The 19,269-nt window shown below is 40.6% G+C and overlaps 1 protein-coding gene and 1 long non-coding RNA gene across 3 annotated transcripts; one reads left to right on the top strand and one right to left on the bottom strand.

The window, feature by feature from the left end:
- Window positions 1-5,024: 5,024 nt before the first annotated feature.
- LOC113839449 lies at window positions 5,025-8,625 on the bottom strand. Its single transcript, XR_004771063.1, has 3 exons — window positions 8,503-8,625; window positions 7,568-7,702; window positions 5,025-5,083 (listed from the first exon to the last, which is right to left on the bottom strand). It is a non-coding gene; the product is annotated as an uncharacterized LOC113839449 (long non-coding RNA).
- Window positions 8,626-8,691: 66 nt separating this feature from the next.
- On the top strand, window positions 8,692-15,978 carry C3ar1 (complement C3a receptor 1). 2 transcript variants are annotated; one of them, XM_027428794.2, is made up of 2 exons: window positions 8,692-8,844; window positions 14,288-15,978. In XM_027428794.2, the coding sequence occupies exon 2, from the start codon at window positions 14,296-14,298 to the stop codon at window positions 15,652-15,654; it is 1,359 nt and encodes a 452-aa protein (XP_027284595.1). In that variant the 5' UTR covers window positions 8,692-8,844; window positions 14,288-14,295; the 3' UTR covers window positions 15,655-15,978. The 2 variants fall into 2 exon arrangements, with proteins under 2 accessions (XP_027284595.1, XP_027284594.1); XM_027428793.2 differs by having other exon boundaries at window positions 8,693-8,853.
- Window positions 15,979-19,269: the final 3,291 nt, after the last annotated feature.

Below are 19,269 nucleotides of genomic sequence, written 5' to 3'. Positions count from 1 at the left end.
AGGCTGTATGCCTTTAATTCCAGTACTGCAGAGGCAGAGGTAGGAAGATCTCTATGAATTTGGGGCCAGCCTAGTCTACATACATGATGAGGCCCTATCTCAAAACAAGCCAAGCAGAAAGTGGTTGGTTGCCTCCATAACATATGCACCACCATTGCATTGATGGACATATCTTGCCACGCTGGTCATCACTGCAGGTCACAGGGCTCACAGCTGGGTTAAACTGTGGATAAACTTCTCCCCACCCCACCCTATAACCTATGTAGCACCTTCCAGTACTAGGAAAGCTAGCCACCAAGGAGGAAACTCTCTGGTCAGTACCAACTTGATTTCTCCATGTTCTGTAACCAGTATGGTGTCTTCAAGATAGTCTTTCTGTCAGGTATTGGTGAGCAACTGAGAGAAATGGCAGAGCTTATACATGCCTGGTACTGCAAATATGCCCAAGAACCCATAGTTGGGAAGCACATAGCCTCTGGAATTGGACCTATTATTTTGCTAAATGGACATCGTATCATACTGCCCTCTAAATTCTTATCTACCTGTAGATAACTGCGACTCTCAGTCCTCATCAGAGAAGTTTAGCAATTTAAAATATTTGAGACTAGTAGTTGCTTTTTTCTTTTCAGTCTAAAAGTAGATTAAATAACCTACCCTTTTTCCTATCATTCCTATATCCCACTGTAACGGTAAGTCTTTACTCCACCCGCCCAATCCCTGCCGCCTCATGGGCACCCAGAATAACACAGAGTCTTCATATTAGTTTGCAATGCTGCTGGCCAATTGGCTAGGATTTCTTATATGCTAGCTCAGTCTTAATTATCATAAATCTATATATTTTATAAGACTTATCTTTTGAGGATGCCTTCCCTGGTGTCCTCTTCCCGGGATCACATGGCAACTCTGTAGAGCAGAGAGCAGGAGGAAGAACAAGAGCAAGAGGACAATTTCCTGCTTGTCCCTGCTTATATATGAGTCTGCCTGCTATGTCACTTCCTGCCTGGATCACCAGACTTCTCTTTCCTACATTTCCCAGAATTCTCCTCGACTCCTAGGCCCACCTATCTTGCTTCTCTATTGGCCAACAGTACTTTATTATCAACCAATAGGACAAACACATACACCGAAGGACCTCTCCCAACATCCCAGCTTTTTTTCTTTTCAGGAGATCTCTAAATCTAATCTCCTTTACTTAGTTTCCTCCCTGACTATGACCAATAACGATTTGCAATCAACCCCCCTAAACAATGACAAACATCCATAACCCATCAATTGACCAAAGCCCCATCCACCCCACCTTTTGGGAATTTGGGCATCATGTTCTTAAAGTTACTTCCTGTTGTCTGGGGCTAACAGTATCTTTGGGGGACTCTGAGAAAATTGAGATAACTGTCAAGTCCTAGGAGAGCTAGCTGTTGTCCAGTCTTAGTGTGATGGGAAAGTGTAGGGCTTAGCTGAAGTCCTGGCTGGAGTAGTCTATGAGGCTGGATCATCTTAGCTAACCACCTTGAAATTGTCCTGAGCAGTTTATAGTCTAAAGCTGATTTTGGGGTAGTGTTTGTCAGCTTAGTGGCATTACCACAATCCAGGTGGAATAATTGTTGTCAGACCCCATCATCCTTTTGGAGACTTAACGGTCACTGTTAGGAATGGTTCACTGCAGAAAACTTAAACATTTTAAATGACATAAGAAGCAGAACTTGAAGAGGTTAAAGGACCACAATCTATTAAATACATCCAGAAACAAAAGCTTAATTTCTAGTTACCTGAATCAGACTCAAGCCTGAAATCACATACAGGAAGCTGGATGAAACCTACTTCTAGAATTAGTTAGTACTCTATATGACCATTAATATCACAACAGAAAGTTAATATGTGTGTGTGTGTATCTTATAAATTTTGAGATAATATTTATAATTTAGAAAAATTCTAAAGAGTCAAAATAAAACCAAAGGATTATGAGAATAGTGGCAATAGGATAGTCCCTTAATTTTGTTTTTTCTTCTCTCCCATACCAGATAGCTCTTCTGACATGAGACAGAGATTTTGGATTTTCCTTGATCAATCATGCTTGGTTTTAAAGGAGAGAGCCCTACTCCAACTCCAAAACCAGCGGTAATTTTTTAATTGAATTTGAACTACAAAATGACCATTTGCATTATATGTCTGTAGAGAATATCAGAAATAAACATTTGGGGAGATTTATGAAATTTTATCCTGTTGGAAATGTGCTGTACCATTAGGTCAGTTTTTTATTCTTTTACTTGGAACATTTTCTCTGCATGATTCATACTTCTTCATATGTTTAATTTGTTCAGTGGTCTTCAGATTTGTTACTTATATGCTTTTAGTCTCCTGGAAAGACAAAAACAAAACCCTGACCCAACCCTAACTTTGGGGAGTTTCCCTTTTTGGCCAGTTATATTTGATCAAATGAAAGGCATCTGTTAGTCTTATACGTTAGTTTAAATTTAGTGGTCACAATGTTGGATGAACTATCCCCGAATCAAGGGGTCTCTCCTGTTTGAATCTAATCTTTATCAATCTTGATGGTATCCATGTGTTTCTTCTCCTGTAGAAACAAAAGCAAAACCTCTTCCCCAAAATAATACATACATACGCTGGTAACTCCCAGGCAGTGGTGGCACACACCTTTAATCACAGCACTTGGGAGGCAGAAGCAGATGGATCTCAGTGAGTTCAAGGCCAGCCTGGTCTACAAAGTGAGTTCCAGGACAGTCAGAACTGTTACACAGAAAAACTCTGTCTAGAAAAAAAAATCCACAGCTCTTGTTCCTTTCTCATTAGCATTTTAAAGTTAATAAAGCATTGTGTAATCTATCTCTGGGGTCTTTATTACCCCTTTCTGTTTATTAAGCATATCTTTTCAAGTACAATTAGATCTATCTGTAACTCCTTGTTCTGTAAGATTATGTGGTATACCTGTAATATGCTCTATGTTGTAATATGCAAAAAAAGTCTCATTTTACTGGAGACATATGCTGGAGCACTGTCTGTCTTTGTACAGGTACCCCATAATATCCATAACTTCTAATAACTTTTAAATTACAGAATCAGCCTTTTCAGAACTTAAAGCAGTTGCCCACCACCTATCATATGGTACACACATTTTAATTTTCCAAATTCTGAAAAATGAAACACATCCATTTGCCAAATTTCATTTCTTTGAGCACCTTTGGGGTTACTTCCTATGGATAACAGAGTTTGGTTATACAAAGAACAAGTGGGACATTTTCTTATAATTTCCTTGGCTTGTTACCAAGTAATAGAAAAGTCTTTCTTCAAACCTTTGCTATTAACATGGTGTTTCTTATGGAATTCTGAGGCTTTTAGCACATTTCCTACCAACAGCTGATCAATTTCATCATTACCTTGTATTAGAGGGCCTGGTAGACCCATATGGAATCTTATATGTGTTATATACAAGGGATGATTTCTATTTCTGAATATTTCCTTGTAATTTAATGAGTAACAAAGTTAATTCTGAATCCTCTGGTACAAGTTCAGGCATTTCAATATGTAAAACAACTCTTTCTGCATATTGAGAGTCAGTAATATATTAAGAGGTTCTAAAAAGAAAATTAAGAAATTTAAGAAAAAAAAGAAAATTAAGAAAAGCTAATAATACCATAAGAATAGCATATAATTCTGACTTTTGAACAGAATCATAAGGGTTTTGAACAACTTTACTTAAATTTGCTGACTTACAACCTGCCTTTCCTGATTCATTTGCATCAGTATAGAATATATGGGGCTCCAGAAATTGGTGTTCCTCATACAATGTGAGGAAGAATCCATTAGTTCTTTCTATAAACCGAAGTCTCTTGCTTTTGGGACATGTGTTGCTAATCTCCTAAGAAATTACTGCAAGCTCTTTGCCAGTGTTCATTTTCTACCCATAATGAGGTAATTTCAGCATTAGTAAAAGGTACCACAATTTTTGTTGGGTTTGTTAATTGATGAAGGCTCAATTTTCCTTTCATAATCAATTCAGAAACTTTTCCTATATAGGTCTCTATTTTTTTTTACTGTGTTTGTGTGGTAAAAATGTCCATTCTAAGATATTGCCCTCTGTCTGCATAAGAACTCCTGTAGGAGAATATGAGTAGATGGCAGTATGACCAGGATGAAAATCAAGCTCTGGATGCAAGCGAGCCACATGTGCAGCCTGTAGTTTCTTTTCTACCAGAGCCACTTCTCTCTCAGCCTCAGCTGATCATTTTCTTGAACTATTTAAGCCATTGTCACCTTGTAAGATTTGAAATAAAGTACTTATCCCTTGAGTTGTTAGTCTGATTATGGGCCATCATGAGTTAACATCTCCCAGAAATTTTTCAAAATCATTAAGAGTTTGCAATTGATCTCTCCTGGCTTGTACTTTTTGTGGTTGAGTTTTCTGTAAACCTGTCTTATATCCTAGGTAATTTATAGAATCTCCTCTTTGTATTTTTTAGGAGTAATTTGCAATCCCTAACAAGGCAAAATTCTCTTTACTTCATCAAATATTTGTTCTAATCTGTGTCTGAATCAGCTAGTAAGATATCATCACTATAATGGCAAATTATACATCGAGAGAACTGTTTATGAATTATTTCCAGCGGGTGTTGTACGAAATATTGACACATGGTGGAACTATTTAACATCCCTTAAAAAGAATGTTCCACAAATACCTTTTAACACGCTGGGAATTATTATAAGTAGGCACTGTGAAGGCAAATTCTTCTCTATCCTGTTCTTGTAGAGGTACCATAAAAAAAAAAAGCTGTCTTTTAAATCAATCATTATAATAGACCATCCTTTAGGTAATAAAGAAGGCAAGGGAATTCCAGGCTGGAAAGATCCATTGGCTGGATCACCCTATTAACATCTCTTAGACCTGTTACCATTCCCCATTTTCCAGACTTCTTCTTCTTCTTTAAAAAAAAAAAAAAGATTTTATTTATGTATTATTATGTATACAACATTCTGCTTCCATGTATATCTGCACTCCAGAAGAGGGCACCAGATCTCATAATGGATGGTTGTGAGCCACTACGTGGTTGCTGGGAATTGAACTCAGGACCTGTGGAAGAGCAGTCAGTGTTCTTAACCTCTGAGCCATCTCTCCATCCCCAGACTTCTTCTTAATAACAAATACAGGAGAATTCCAAGGGCTGGTTGATTTTTCAGTATTCTGAGCATTCAGCCACTCTCGTACCAGCTGTTCTGATGCCTGTAATTTTTCTGTTATCAAAGACCATTGTTCCACCCAGACAGGTTTTTCAGTTAACCATTTTAAAGGTAGGGCTGTTGGTACCCTCGAGAGACCAACAGCTGTATGACCTGAACAGTGTGACTGTTCTTGATAAAATCTTTTAATATTTCTCTCTTCTTTATGGTTTGTTTCTGAGATTGGAGGAATGTAACCCAAATTGGTTTTTTGAGACAGGGTTTCTCTGTGGCTTTGGAGCCTGTCCTGGAACTAGCTCTTGTAGACCAGGCTGGTCTCGAACTCACAGAGATCCCCCTGCCTCTGCCTCCCGAGTGCTGGGATTAAAGGCGTGCGCCACCAACGCCCTCCCGGCTTGAAAACCCAATTCTTTTACCTACAAAAGAAGCTAAGAAAAATATTCACACACACACACACACACACACACACACACAGAGAGAGAGAGAGAGAGAGAGAGAGAGAGAGAGAGAGAGAGAGAGAGGAGTTTAGACCAGATCCTATCACACCACTGCATTATGAAACTGAAGAGGAGCAGCCCAAAGTTACTAGAAAACCAACCTTGATTCCCAAATCCACACGGGGATTCACAACTCTATAACCCTAGCAGTAACTATAACTACTGTCTATAACTCCACAGGATCCAAGCCCTTTTCTGTCCTCTGTGACTCCAGGTATGCAAGCGGGGCACAGATATACATGCAGACAAACACATAAAATTAAATTTAAAGTCAGGCAGTGGCGGTGCACACCTTCAATCCTAGCCCTTGGGCAGCAGAGGCAGGCGGATCTCTGTGAGTTTGAGGCCAGCCTGGTATGCAGATCGAGTTCCAGGACAGGCTCCAAAGCTACACAGAGAAACCCTGCCTCGGAAAAAAAAAAAAAAATTTAAAAATGTTAAATATATTTTTAAATGGTGTTCATAAACTTTAGTTTTTACTTTAATCCTTCTGATTTAATGTTTGACCATGGTAATAAATTGTCTTTATATATTTTATGTGAATATATATGTGCATGTATGAATATCCACATATTACAATACTATTTTTGAATTGCCTTCTGAATACCTTCATTATTCAATGTTTCCAAATACTGTATACATTGTATATGGGCATAGAAATAAATTCTGATGTGTTCAGTGGAAGGTCAAGCCATAAAAATCACACATCAATTACATTACATTTTGTTCAAAACTGCTTTAAAAAAAAACATATTTCACATAGAGGGATATTCCCTGAGTTTAGACATGTGGGGGAGGGCATAAATCCTATGGCAAAGGATATGACAGACTCTGAAGACCCCCCTACGGAAGGCCTCACCCTCCCTGGGGAACAGAAATGATTTGGGATAGGTAGGGTGTTAGTGGGAGGCAGGGGAGGAGGGGAGGGAAAGGGAACTGGGATTGACATGGAAAACAATCTTGTTTCTAATTTAAATTTTAAAAATAGAGAAAAAAATAAAAACACATATTTTTGTCAGGTGGTAGCTCATGCCTTTAATCCCAACACTCCGGAGGCAGAGGCAGGCAGATCTCTGTGAGTTCGAGGCCAGCCTGGTCTACAGAGCAAGTTTCAGGACAGGCAGGGCAACACAGAAAAACCCTGTTTCAATAAACATGCATATATGCATTTAGGAAAAATTCAAGAAGAATTGGATACTAACCTATTAAAATGGCTATTCTGGAAATAGAGTAAGAAATAAAATCTTTCATTTTTACCCTTTATATTTTAGTATCTCAACTTATCTTTATATGTCCACACTATTTTAAGTAATTAAAAAAATAACAATAGAAATAACTTAAAGAGCTGGGCAGCAGCGGCACACGCCTTTAATCCCAGCACTCGGGAGGCAGAGGCAGGGGATCTCTGTGAGTTCCAGGCCAGCCTGGTCTACAAAGCTACACAGATAAACCCTGTCTCGAAAAACAAAAACAGAAACAAAAAGAAAGAAATAGTTAAGGGGTATTACTCAACTCTTGCCTTTTTTTTTTTTTTAAGAATTTCTGACTCAGGCATCCCAGACTATTTGATTACAAACAAAGAAAGGAGGGTTTTCTGAATGAGTTGATCAGCGTGGACTGGAGCCTTTGTCACAGACAACTATATATATTTAAGTATATTCTATGTATTTCCATATAGAGAACCAAAATCAGCTTTAGTTGTATGCAAAAGAATGACAGAGAGAAGCCTTTGTCTGCCAGTCTGTCTGAGTAGGTGTCTCACTTTGTAGCTTGTGCTGGCTGGAACATGTGACCATCCTGCCTCAGCATCACCACTGCCTGTTTTACAGATGTGGGCCACCATGCCTGATTGATGGAATTCTTTACAGCAGGAACTGTACCTTCACCTGGTGAAATGTAGCCTAGTGCCTACAGGCTAGGCCGCCAGGAGGCAGCTGCATTCTCAGTAACCCTTGCCTGGAGCAATTGCAATTTCTTCCATTCGTAGAGACCATCACCGTCTGCCCTTGCAAACCCTGTAATCATTTAGGACTTGTTTGCATCTCCTTCTCACCTACTTTTTTTTTTTTCCCAGATCGCCCCCGGATAAACATATCCAAACCCACTGCATTCTATTTTATTTCTGTATTACAGGTTGTGTGTGTGTGTGTGTGTGTGTGTGTGTGTGTGTGTGTGTGTGTTTAAATCTGCAGAGATTACACGGTTTAACTCATTCTGATTCTGGTACAACCTCATTTATTACCCACATATCAAACATTTAAGAGATACTATTTGAGATTAATTAAATGTATTTTTTTTTTTACAGCATCCCTCCTCAAAACCCGGACCTCCGGCTCAATCATCTTTTTTGGTAAATGTGTTCTTATTTGTTCTTTAACAAATACATATGCATGCAATGTCTTGCTCGCAGCCACCTCCCATTCCCCTGCGCCACACAAACACAGAGGCCTAAGACAAACTAGTCAGGTGCCCGCTGCTCATCTACAGCCCTAGACCTCTAACCACTTTTTATTTTGAGATAAGGTCTTGACAACTTTTCTCAAGTTGGCCTTAAAATCACTTCGACACATTAAATAAATAAATCTTTTAAACACCTAGCTCTTAGGGGGCTGGAGGGATGGCTCAGAAGTCAAGAACCCTTTTTGCTCTGACAGAGGAGCCTCCATCTCCGGTCCCCAGCATCTCCGTCAGGTTCCAGTTCCAAGAGATCTAGCACCCTCTTCCCGCCTCTGTGAGCACCATACATATGTGGCACACACATAGGTGAAAACAAAATAAGATGAATTTAAAAGGAAAAAAAAAAAAAAATACCCACCCTGTAGCCCAGGCAGGCCTGGAAATTTCCCGCTTCCTGCCTCAGCATTCTAGCAGAGAGGGCGAGCGGCTCGGCTCCCGCAGAGAATGTCAGCATTCCACTCCCCCTTCTGTCCTTCTGCTTTTCTTATCTAAACCGCCTAAGTTTGAGACGTGACTCACAGAGGCCCTTCCTGAGCACTCAGATAACATTCTAGATGCGGAGTTCCCTCTACCATTGGAAAGTAAGCGCACAGCAACTCGTCCAGTGTACTTCAGAACTCCCTTCCAGCCAAGTGTGGGGACCAGATAGGATTTGTTGGTGACCTGCAGATCAGTACTGGAGCCCTCTGCTTTCATCTTGGTGTGTTTGGTAAGAAACCCTAGATGAACCTGATAGCTTGTGCTTCGTTTAGCCTGCTATAATGTTCATTATCTTCTGTTTCCATCTATTCTTTCCCTAAGAGTTGTTTTTTTACTTATAGAGAATCTTAACCGTGTAGTCTTGGCTGGTCTGGAACTCTTTCCACATACTGGGCTAGCCTTAAACTCACAGAGATGTAGATTCTGCTTCTGCCTCCTGAGTGCTGAGATTAAAGGCTAGCGCCATCATGCCATAACTTTTATTTCTCCTGTCTTATTTTATCCCCATGTCTACTTTTCCTTTTCTCTAAATACGATTCATTCTATTTGTATTTGCTTTTAATATTTTCATTCTGAAAATAATGAATGTGTATGTCACTATTCCCTGTCACTTATGACTGTTTCTCCTGGCCTCTGGTTCTGTTTGTTCCCATTAGTGTTGTTTTCCAATCGTTGATCACAGATACACACATTACATATATGTATATATGTATATATGTATATACCCATTTGTGAATTCCGGTTCTGTCTGTCTCTCTCTCTCTCTAAATTCCCCATCCTTAGCGCTGCTGGTTCTATCATCCTATAATTAGTATTTGACTGGGAAATCCACTTTTCTTTACTAATCATAGATAAGTTTCAGTTTCAAGATTTTACATATCTTTTCATTACTACTGGCTGACTGAATACAAAAAATCTTTTAAAATGATAACTAATAATCTTAAACATAGAGGTTTTGTTTTTTTGTTGTTGTTGTTTTCTTTTTTTGTTTTTTTAAAAGATTTTATTTATTTATTATGTATACAGTCTTCTGTCTGCATGCCAGCAGAGGGTACCAGATCTCATTCAGAGTGGTTGTGAGCCACTATTTGGTTGCTGGGAATTGAACTCAGGACCTCGGGAAGAACAGTCAGTGCTTTTAACCGCTGAGCCAACTCTCCAGCCCTGTTTCCTTTTTTCTTTCTTTCTTTCTTTCTTTCTTTCTTTCTTTCTTTCTTTCTTTCTTTTTCTTTTTGCTCAAAACTTGGGGACATATGAACTGTGATCTTGCTCTGGGTGACTGTTGAAGGTGACTTGCATACACTTACAAGGCACATAATTTGTGATATTTAAACCATAACTCACAAGCATAGAGCTCAGTTTCTCTTACATCAGGACCTTGCTCTTCTCAACTCCTTACAGATAGCAACGACACTGTTATTTTAACTTGCTCCGTCCACTTTTTTATCGAGACCAAAGTTTCTCAGCTCTGTGACCCTTGCAGTGGAAAGAGCACTGGCCTAGCAGTCACTGGATGAAACACTTATGACTCTTCCTGGTTGTGATCATGTGAAGGCCACAAAATCCCCTGAGTTTCAGCATCAGAAACTGTAAAGTCAGGAGAGATGACATCTGCAATGCTTGTTTGTTCCTAGCAATCTCGGACTTTTTCTCTCAATATCTTGAGTCCTGTGCATTAACAATGGGATGGGACAATAGATCGGCACGCTTGCCATTTGAGTTAAGAACTGCTGGAATTTGGAGATCCGAGCAGAAAAAGACAGAGGAGGAGGAGGATGGGAATCATTTCTCCTTTTTTCATTTTGTTGACTTGTTTTTTCAACTTCCGCTTGCCACATAAGACCTTGTGGCAAGCTTTGTTAAGCTCAGCAGAATGACTTCCAAATGTCTGGGCTTCCATAAAAAAAAAAAAAAGTAAAGTGTTATTATATATTATACCCTGTAATAATTGAAAATTTAAAAACAAAACAGAAATTAGAAGAGACAGCAGAGGGATTAAGAAAACCATCTGGATAAAAATAAGAAGGCTAAGAACTAAAATTTAAATGTAATTGAAAATGAAAAGCAAGCATTCCCCTGTCATGGTGGTGCATGCCTTGTAATCCCAACATTTGGTAGACTGAAGCAGGTGTTCTTCAGTTAGAGGCCAGCCTGAGCTATATAATCAGGCTTCATCTCAGAAAAACCAAAAGAAAAGAAGTGACCATCCACATGTTAAATCCCGTGGAATAGGCATTTATAAACAGGTCTGTCATTACCATCACACAGTTTGGGGGTCACTGTAAGAATTACAAAGTATGATGAAATATGCCACCTCATAGAGCAAATCGAAGAGACTCAGCCACACACTCACACAGGCTTATCCCATGCAAGGAAGAGACTAAAGAATCTTCAAGGGATTATAAGAAGATATTTCAGACAAAAGGCATTGAGTTTCCCCTTGAGGAGTAAATATTTTAACAGACAGAAATTTAATGTAGAGAAAGGAAGAAGCCATACAAGAGACATAATTCTAAATGGAGATCATTAGCCCCAGTTCAGAAATATAAAATTGCATTGATTGGAAGGATGTCATGGAGACCAAGAGGAGAGACTGATAAGAACTGCATTGTGGAAGACAGAGAAATTGGTTTGTTTGAGTTCTCCATGCAATTTTAGCAGAGCATTAGGAGCAGAAGACAAAATAAACCCGAACCGAGAAAAAGAGAGTTAATTATGATTGTTCAAGCTGGGTGGTGATGGCACAGGCCTTAATTCCAGCTCTCAGTAGGAAAAAGCCAGTGGATCCCTGAGTGAACAGCCTGGTCCACAGAGTGAGTTCAAGGACAGCTAGGAATACACAGAGAAACCCTGTCTTTAATAAACAAGCAAAAAGGAATGATTATTCATAATAATAAGCCCACAAACAAGCCATCAGCCTTGAAAGAGAAGCTGTGTTAAAGTTTACCAGCACTCTAATGGGTGATATGGTCACAGTTTGGATCATTATGGAAGATATTTAGGGGCTGGAGAAATGGCTCAGGGGTTAAGAGCACAGGGCTGCTCTTCCAGAGGTCCTGGGTTCAATTCCCAGCAGCCACATGGCAGCTCACAACTGTCTGTAACTCCAGTTCCAGGGGATCCTGCATGCATGTGGGGTATATAGGTTCACACGACCACATACACAGACACATCAAAAAATAAAGGATTAAGTAAATGACTAAAAACATGAAAACTTTTTTTAAAAAGGGTATTTAGGGAGAAAGTTGGAAAATAATTGGATAAAAACTTGACATTCCTTTAAATTGAATCTTTCTGTGTGATGTGGGGATTAAACTGAAACAGTAAGTCTAGAAAGCATTGTAAGTTATACCTGTAACTGCTGTCCTGGGTGGCTTTCTCTCAACCTGACACAAGCTAAGAGTTACCTGGAAAGAGGAACATCACTTGAGAAAATGCATCCATCAGATCACTTGTAGACAACTCTGTGGGACATTTTGTTGATTGCCTCTGACATGAGAGGGTGCAGCCCACTGCCCGCAGTGGGAGGACAGATGGTCCTGGGATGTATAATAAAACAGAGTGAGCCGCCATGAGAAGCAAAGCCAGCAAACAAAGTCCTGTGGCTGCTTCAGTGTCTGCCTCTAGACTTCCCGCAATGGACTCTGACCTGGAATATATAAGAAATCAACTCTGTCCTCTCCAAGTTGCCTTTGGTCAGTGTTTTATTACAGCAATAGAAAGCAGAGAAATACAGCTGTAGTGTTTAAATGCCCCAAAGGTAGTAACAATTCAAATGTCTATGTCAGATTACTAGATAAATAAAATATACTACACACACACACACACACACACACACACACACACACACACACTGGAATATCAAATGCATTCCATTTTGTTTTGAGACAGGCTCTTACTACATAGCCCACACTGGCTTTGAACTGGTGGCAATGCGTATACCTTGTGACTAAGTGCTAGGATTATAGGCACTCACCAAGAGGCACCCTTAGCCCTTAAAAGAAAATCCTGACACATCTCATACTTGGGGATATTATGACAAGCTTAAGGACATAAAAAGAAAAAGACTGAGCTGGGCATTTTGGCTCTTGCCTGTAATCCGACTATTTGGGAGACTTAGGCAGGACTGCTGAAAGTTCAAGGCAAGCCTGTCACACACACACACACACACACACACACACACACACACACACACACACACAAGGAAAGGAAGGAAAAAGGAAGGCAGGTGTCATATGACTTCACTTACATGAAGTATGTAATCAAGTTCATAGGAGCAAAGTATGGTAGTTGCTTAAATTGAGAGATTTTCTTTCTTTCTATCTATCTATCTATCTATGATCGATCTATCAATCTACCTATATATCGATCTATCTATCAATTGGTGGATCTATCATCTATCTATATATCTATTTATTTTGAGACAGGGTCTCTATACATCCCTGGCTGTACTGGAACTCACTCTGTAGACCAGGCTGGCTTCAAACTCACAGAGATCCACCTGCATCTACCTCCTGAGTGCTGGGACTAAAGTCGTGTGCTACCACACCTGGCAAAAGTGTTTAATAAGTACAGAATTCCTGTTTTTATTAAATAAGAACATCCTGGAAATTAGTTGCATGAAAACTAACTAAACTACTGCTATATTATATATTTGAAGTGGTTAATTAGGATGGTAAATTTTATGCTATATGTGTATTTTATCACCATCAATTTTTAAATATTCATGACACAACTGAATCTCATTAAATTTTGTTTTTAAAATGTACATATGCATGAAAAGAACTGATATAAGGAAGCTTGAATATAATAAGGTAGCTGGAGTATGCTAGAACCGAGCCCCCAAAGTTGTTCTCTGACCTCCACACGCACGCACGCACGCATGCTCACAATAAATAAACAAATAAATGAAATAACAATATGCAAAGTTCAACTTTTATATGCTGTTGTCAGTGTGGTGAAATCTCCTTAAGTCCTTCAATGACTTCAGACTAGGGAGAATCCGCCTAGAATTTTTGTTTATTTGCTCATTTAGACATCTGTTCAGTTTTAATAGTGGACACTGAGTGAAGGAAGAAGCCCTGGAAATGGGGAACAGAAAGTATCAGAGCAAAGCGTGGTAGCGATGCCTGTCACCCCAGCACTCAGAGGTCAGAGGCAGGAGGATCATGGGTTCAAGGCAGTTTACTCTACAATATGGTCAGTTGGAAGTCAGCCAAAGTCAGCCAGCTTGGGCAACATGGAGTTCCTGTGCCAAAAAGCCAAAGGGTGAGGCTGCAGCTCAGGAGAGTGCTGCCCAGTGTTTGCAGGCCCTAGGCTCGAATTCCAGCACTGGAAAAAAACAAACAACAAAAAACATGGGGCAAAAAAAAAAAAAGGGGGGCGGGAGGGGACTTGAGTGAATGTGGATTTCCAAATGAAGTTATCTTTTTGATACACAATTAAGTCAATATCATAGATTTTAAATCGTCTATTAGAATTATTAAATATTAAATCGTCTATTAGAGAATGCTGTTGTGTGTCTATTCTGGTGAAGGGATGCACACCAGACTCCTGAGAGCCTCTGGGACCGACAGGATGCACCATCTCATAAGGCCTCCTTAGAGTGTCTATTTTCAGAAAGTTGCTACAAAGCTTTAACATTTTCTTCATCTTTTTTTCAGGTTTGGCAATGGAGTCTTTCTCTGCTGACACCAATTCAACTGACCCACAACCCCTGCCTCTGTTTAAACCTCAAGACATCCTCTCCATGATCCTTCTCTGCCTCACTTGTCTATTGGGACTGCCAGGCAACGGGTTGGTGCTGTGGGTGGCTGGCCTAAAGATGAAGCGGACTGTGAACACAGTTTGGTTTCTCCATCTCACCCTGGCTGATTTCCTCTGCTGCCTTTCCTTGCCCTTCTCCCTGGCCCACCTGATTCTCCGGGGCTACTGGCCCTACGGCTTGTTCCTATGCAAACTTATCCCATCCATTATTGTCCTCAATATGTTTGCCAGTGTCTTCCTGCTTACTGCCATTAGCCTGGACCGCTGTCTGGTGGTACACAAGCCAATCTGGTGCCAGAATCATCGGAATGTGAGGACAGCCTTAGCCATCTGTGGATGCGTTTGGGTGGTGGCCTTTGTGATGTGTGTACCAGTATTTGTATACCGTGACCTGATCACTATAGACAATCACAGTAAATGTGGCTATAATTTTGGTTTCCAGGGGAATTTTGATTATTGGGACTACTTGTACGACATAGATCTACCAGAAAGCAATTCTACTGACAACTCCACTGCTCATCAAAGATCTTCTGAAGATTCATTCCCTCTAGACTCAGCAGGACTGTCTAGTCAACAATCCCATTACAGTGTAGAGCTTCCTAGTGTGCTTGTGCCTGCCATACCCAGTGGGTTTCCTGTTGGAGATCACAGAGCCAACACGCATGGAGCCCGTGCTTTTCTCTCCTCTCCTATAGAGCTTTCCCCTACTGCTTCCAGCAGTGACATATACCACCCTGAGCTGTCACAAGATTTCCAGGATGACTATTTCGCCCAGTTCAAGTATGAACACCACGAGCCAATACCTATGGTGGCAATAACCATCACAAGGCTGGTGGTGGGCTTCCTGGTGCCCCTTTTTATCATGATGGCTTGTTACAGCCTCATTGTCTTCCGAATGAGAAAAACCAACTTCACCAAGTCTCGGAGCAAAACCTTTCGGGTGGCCCTGGTGGTGGTGACTGTCTTTTTTGTCTGCTGGACTCCATACCATATTGTTGGAGTCCTATTACTGATTGCTGACCCAGGAACTCCTTTGAGGGAAGCTGCGTTATCCTGGGATTACGTGTCCATTGCTTTAGCATCTGCCAACAGTTGCTTCAACCCCTTCCTTTATGCCCTTTTGGGGAAAGACTTTAGGAAGAAAGCAAGACAGTCCATAAAGGGCATTCTGGAGGCAGCCTTCAGTGAGGAGCTCACACACTCTACCAGCTGTACCCAGGACAAAGCCTCCTCAAAAAGAAACAATTTGAGTACAGATGTATGAAGATGCAGAGCTGGGGGCCTAAGCTGCTGTTCTCAAGCAAATACTGGAATACTCGTGAAGGATGACATGTGAGCAGGCCACTTTAGACAATCTGGTGGCTCTCAGAGAGAGGTCTCGGACTATTGGCTTCAGCATGGTTTGGAAACATCAAAGACGCAAATTTTCAAGCCCCATCGCAGGCTTGTTGACTCAGAATCTTCGGCCCACGGGGACCAGTGTTTTAACAGGTCCTCTTGCTTCTGGTTAATGTTAAGTTTTTCAATCATTTGGTTAGTCTATTCCTCTCCCTAACTAAGTCGTGAGAGATAAATAACTTCCTCATCAGTTTTCAGTATTAATCTTTTTTCCTTAGCACCTTTTAGTTTGCACGGAAGGCGGCTTCTGTTGTCCTGAGTTATTCACTTATTGTACAGCTTTATGGTGGTGGTGGTTTCACGTGGGGAAAAAGAAAAGACACAAAGAAGAAAGACCTATGAAAGCAAGTAGTGAGGAGTTAGAGACTGGAACAGAATACAGAGCGAGATGCCTGCTACCGGAAGCGTCCTCAGACGATTCCGGGTGCCCAGGGTTACCCCCAAATGAGCATCGATACACATAAAACCCTACCTACTGATTCATGGAATGTTTTGAAAGCTGTGGTTTGGCGTGCTCTTCCGCATGCTCACAGAACCATCTGTGTCGCTTATCTTTTTTCTTTTTTTATGTATTTACTTATTTTTTTGTTTTTCAAAACAGGGTTTCTCTGTGTAGCCCAGGCTGCCCTGGAACTCAAGAGATCTGCCTGCCTTTACCTCCTGAGTGCTGGGATTAAAGGCGTGTGCTACCAAGGCCCTCAAAGTCTCATTTCTTGACTTCTTGAATTTTCTTTGTTTTCCGCACCGGGTCTTTCCATCTCCTGCTGGGGCTGGGGGTATGCAGCACCATGCCCGGCCCCCTTCTTAGTCTTCCACATTAGGCTTTGTGGCTCAAGGAGAATGAAGCAGTATTCTAAAGATGCCTTTCCCCTCGCCCCAGTGGCTTGAAAGGTGGAACTGTCTTTCTTCAACTCACTTTCAGGTCACTGCACTCTGATGGCAACACTATCAAAATACTAGAAACACAAGTCTAGGTGTCATGTGTGCCCAAAGCACCAGGCACACTCTCTTTGGGCTTTTCCAAATTAATATTTATCTGGACCATGGTATTATAAACTAATATATGCACCCAATTTTAAAGGAACTAATGAGTAATGATATAATAATGAAATACAAGAGGCCTCTTTCTCCAATGCCCAGTAATTCCTCTCTCCCTCTTACTTCAAGAGATCACCTTTGCAAGAATGTTAGCTATTTGTTCTGACATTTACCATGATGTGTCTAAATCACGCACGTACACTGCTGGTTTTCACAGACAGGATAAAACTGGTTGTTTTGAAGGATGAATATTTTATCCACTTTCATATTTTCATCCAACATCCCAGTGTGGATTAGTATCATATTTTTTTTAAACTTAAAAAAGATTTTATTTATTTTTATTATGTATACAACATTCTGCTTCCATGTATATCTGCACATCAGAAGAGGGCACCAGATCTTATAATGGATGGTTGTGAGCCACCATGTGGTTGCTGGGAATTGAACTCAGGACCTCTGGAAGAGCAGTCGGCGCTCTTAACCACTGAGCCATCTCTCCAGCCCCTGGTGTCATATTTTAATTTGTCCAAGACCATCCTTTTTTCTTTTGCTTTTCCTTTTTTTTTTCTTATTGGTTTTTCAAGACAAGGTTTCTCCATGTAGCTTTGGAGCCTGTCCTGGAACTCACTCTGTAGACCAGGCTGCCTCCCAAGTGGTGGGAGTAAAGGCATGCGCCACCACCACACAGCCTCTTTTACTTTTTTGTTTGTTTGTTTTGTTTTTGTTTTTGGAGACAGGGTTTCTCTGTGTAGCTTTGGAGTCTATCCTGGCACTCGCTCTGTAGACCAGGCTGGCCTCGAACTCACAGAGATCCGCCTGCCTCTGCCTTTAGTTCTGGGACTAAAGGCGTGCGCCACCAACGCCCGGCCTTTTACTTTTTGTTGTTAGGTTTTGTTTGCTTTAGAGCCAGGGTCTCTCCTCTGTGTAGAACAGGCTAGCCTCAGACTCACAGGTCTTTTGTTACAGTCCTAGACCAGAGCACCAGCCCCCCACCAGCTGACTACACAATCTTCTTGTCAACACATTTTGATAACATACTGCGTTTCTTCTGTCATTTTGTTTTTTATATAAACCAGTATTAATTGTACATACAAGGCAATGTGAGTGATCCATACATGCATATAGCATTCACACTTCCACCCCCAGACTCTGCCTCACCATTACTCTACTTTCTGGTTGACCTTTTTTTTTTTTTTTTTTTTTTTTAAGACAAGATTTCAAGAATCCCAGGTGGCCTCAAAATATTGCTGTGCAACCAAAGAGCTTCCAATCCTCCTGTCTCTACCTCCCATGCAGGGATTACAGGCATAGACCATTATGTACCGTTTTATATGCTGCTGGAAATCAAAACCAGGGCTTCAAGCATGCTAAGTAAGCATCCTACTAACTGAGCTACTCCCAAGTCTGCTCAGGTTGACATTTTAGGTTCTCCTATATGAGACTATGTGGTACTTCTGTGTCCACTTCATCTTACATCCTTTGTGCTAAAAATAACAGGCTTTTGCCCATCCCTATGGCTGAATAAAACTGTAGTGGATGTGTGTGTGTGTAGCATGTTGCCATTATCCACCCAACTGTTAACAGACACCTAGGCAGGTTCTAAATCTCAGCTATTATACATAGTATTACATTAAACCTTTAGCTTAATTTTTAAAAATTAGCAACTCCCATCATCTATTCTTTTTAATTTATGTGCATTGGTGTTTTGCTTGCATGAGGGTGTTGGGTACACTGGAATTAGAGTTACAGTTGAGAGGTACCATGTGGGTGCTGGGAATTGAACCCAGGTCCTCTGGGGGAACAGCCAGTGTTCTTAACTGCTAAGCCATCTCTCCAGCTGCTGGTATTTCTATTATTATGCATATACTTTTATGTGTTAAATCATTGGAAATTCAAGCTTCTTTTCACAAATAGGCTGATCTAAGATGAACGAGTAAAGACAGAAAATTAAATGTATTTTAGTCTTGTAAAACATTTGTTCAGTTGTTGAGGGAAGGGTTTTACTCCACAACTGTTTTATAAACAACTGTATAGAAAAATTTCAAATAACTAAGAATCTTTTTTTGTTGCAAGGCAATTTTGGGCATAAGATGGCAGTTCTGCCTTTCCAATGTAAATTTATATATTCCATATGAATAAACGCTTTTGAGACTCACTGATCCTTTAACTTTTTTTTGTTTAGATGTTATGTGTATGAGTGCTTTGCCTGTGTGTGTGTCCATGTACCACCTATACGCCTGATGCCCACAGAGACTACAGGAGGGTGTCGGATCCCTTAGAACTGGAGTTACAGGTGGTTGTGATCATTATGTGGGTGCTGGGAACCAAATCCTGGTCCTCTGCAGGAGTAGAAAGTGTTCATAACTGCTGAGCTATTTCCCTAGGCCCCACATACATAAAAAAATAAAAAATAATCATATTCGAATACCTTTAATCCCAGCAC

The sequence above is a fragment of the Cricetulus griseus genome, chromosome 8 (assembly GCF_003668045.3).
Source record: "Cricetulus griseus strain 17A/GY chromosome 8, alternate assembly CriGri-PICRH-1.0, whole genome shotgun sequence".
Classification (NCBI taxonomy): Eukaryota; Metazoa; Chordata; class Mammalia; order Rodentia; family Cricetidae; genus Cricetulus; species Cricetulus griseus.
The sequence above is the reverse complement of the archived record's forward strand: the minus strand, read 5'-3'. Positions and strand labels throughout refer to the sequence as shown.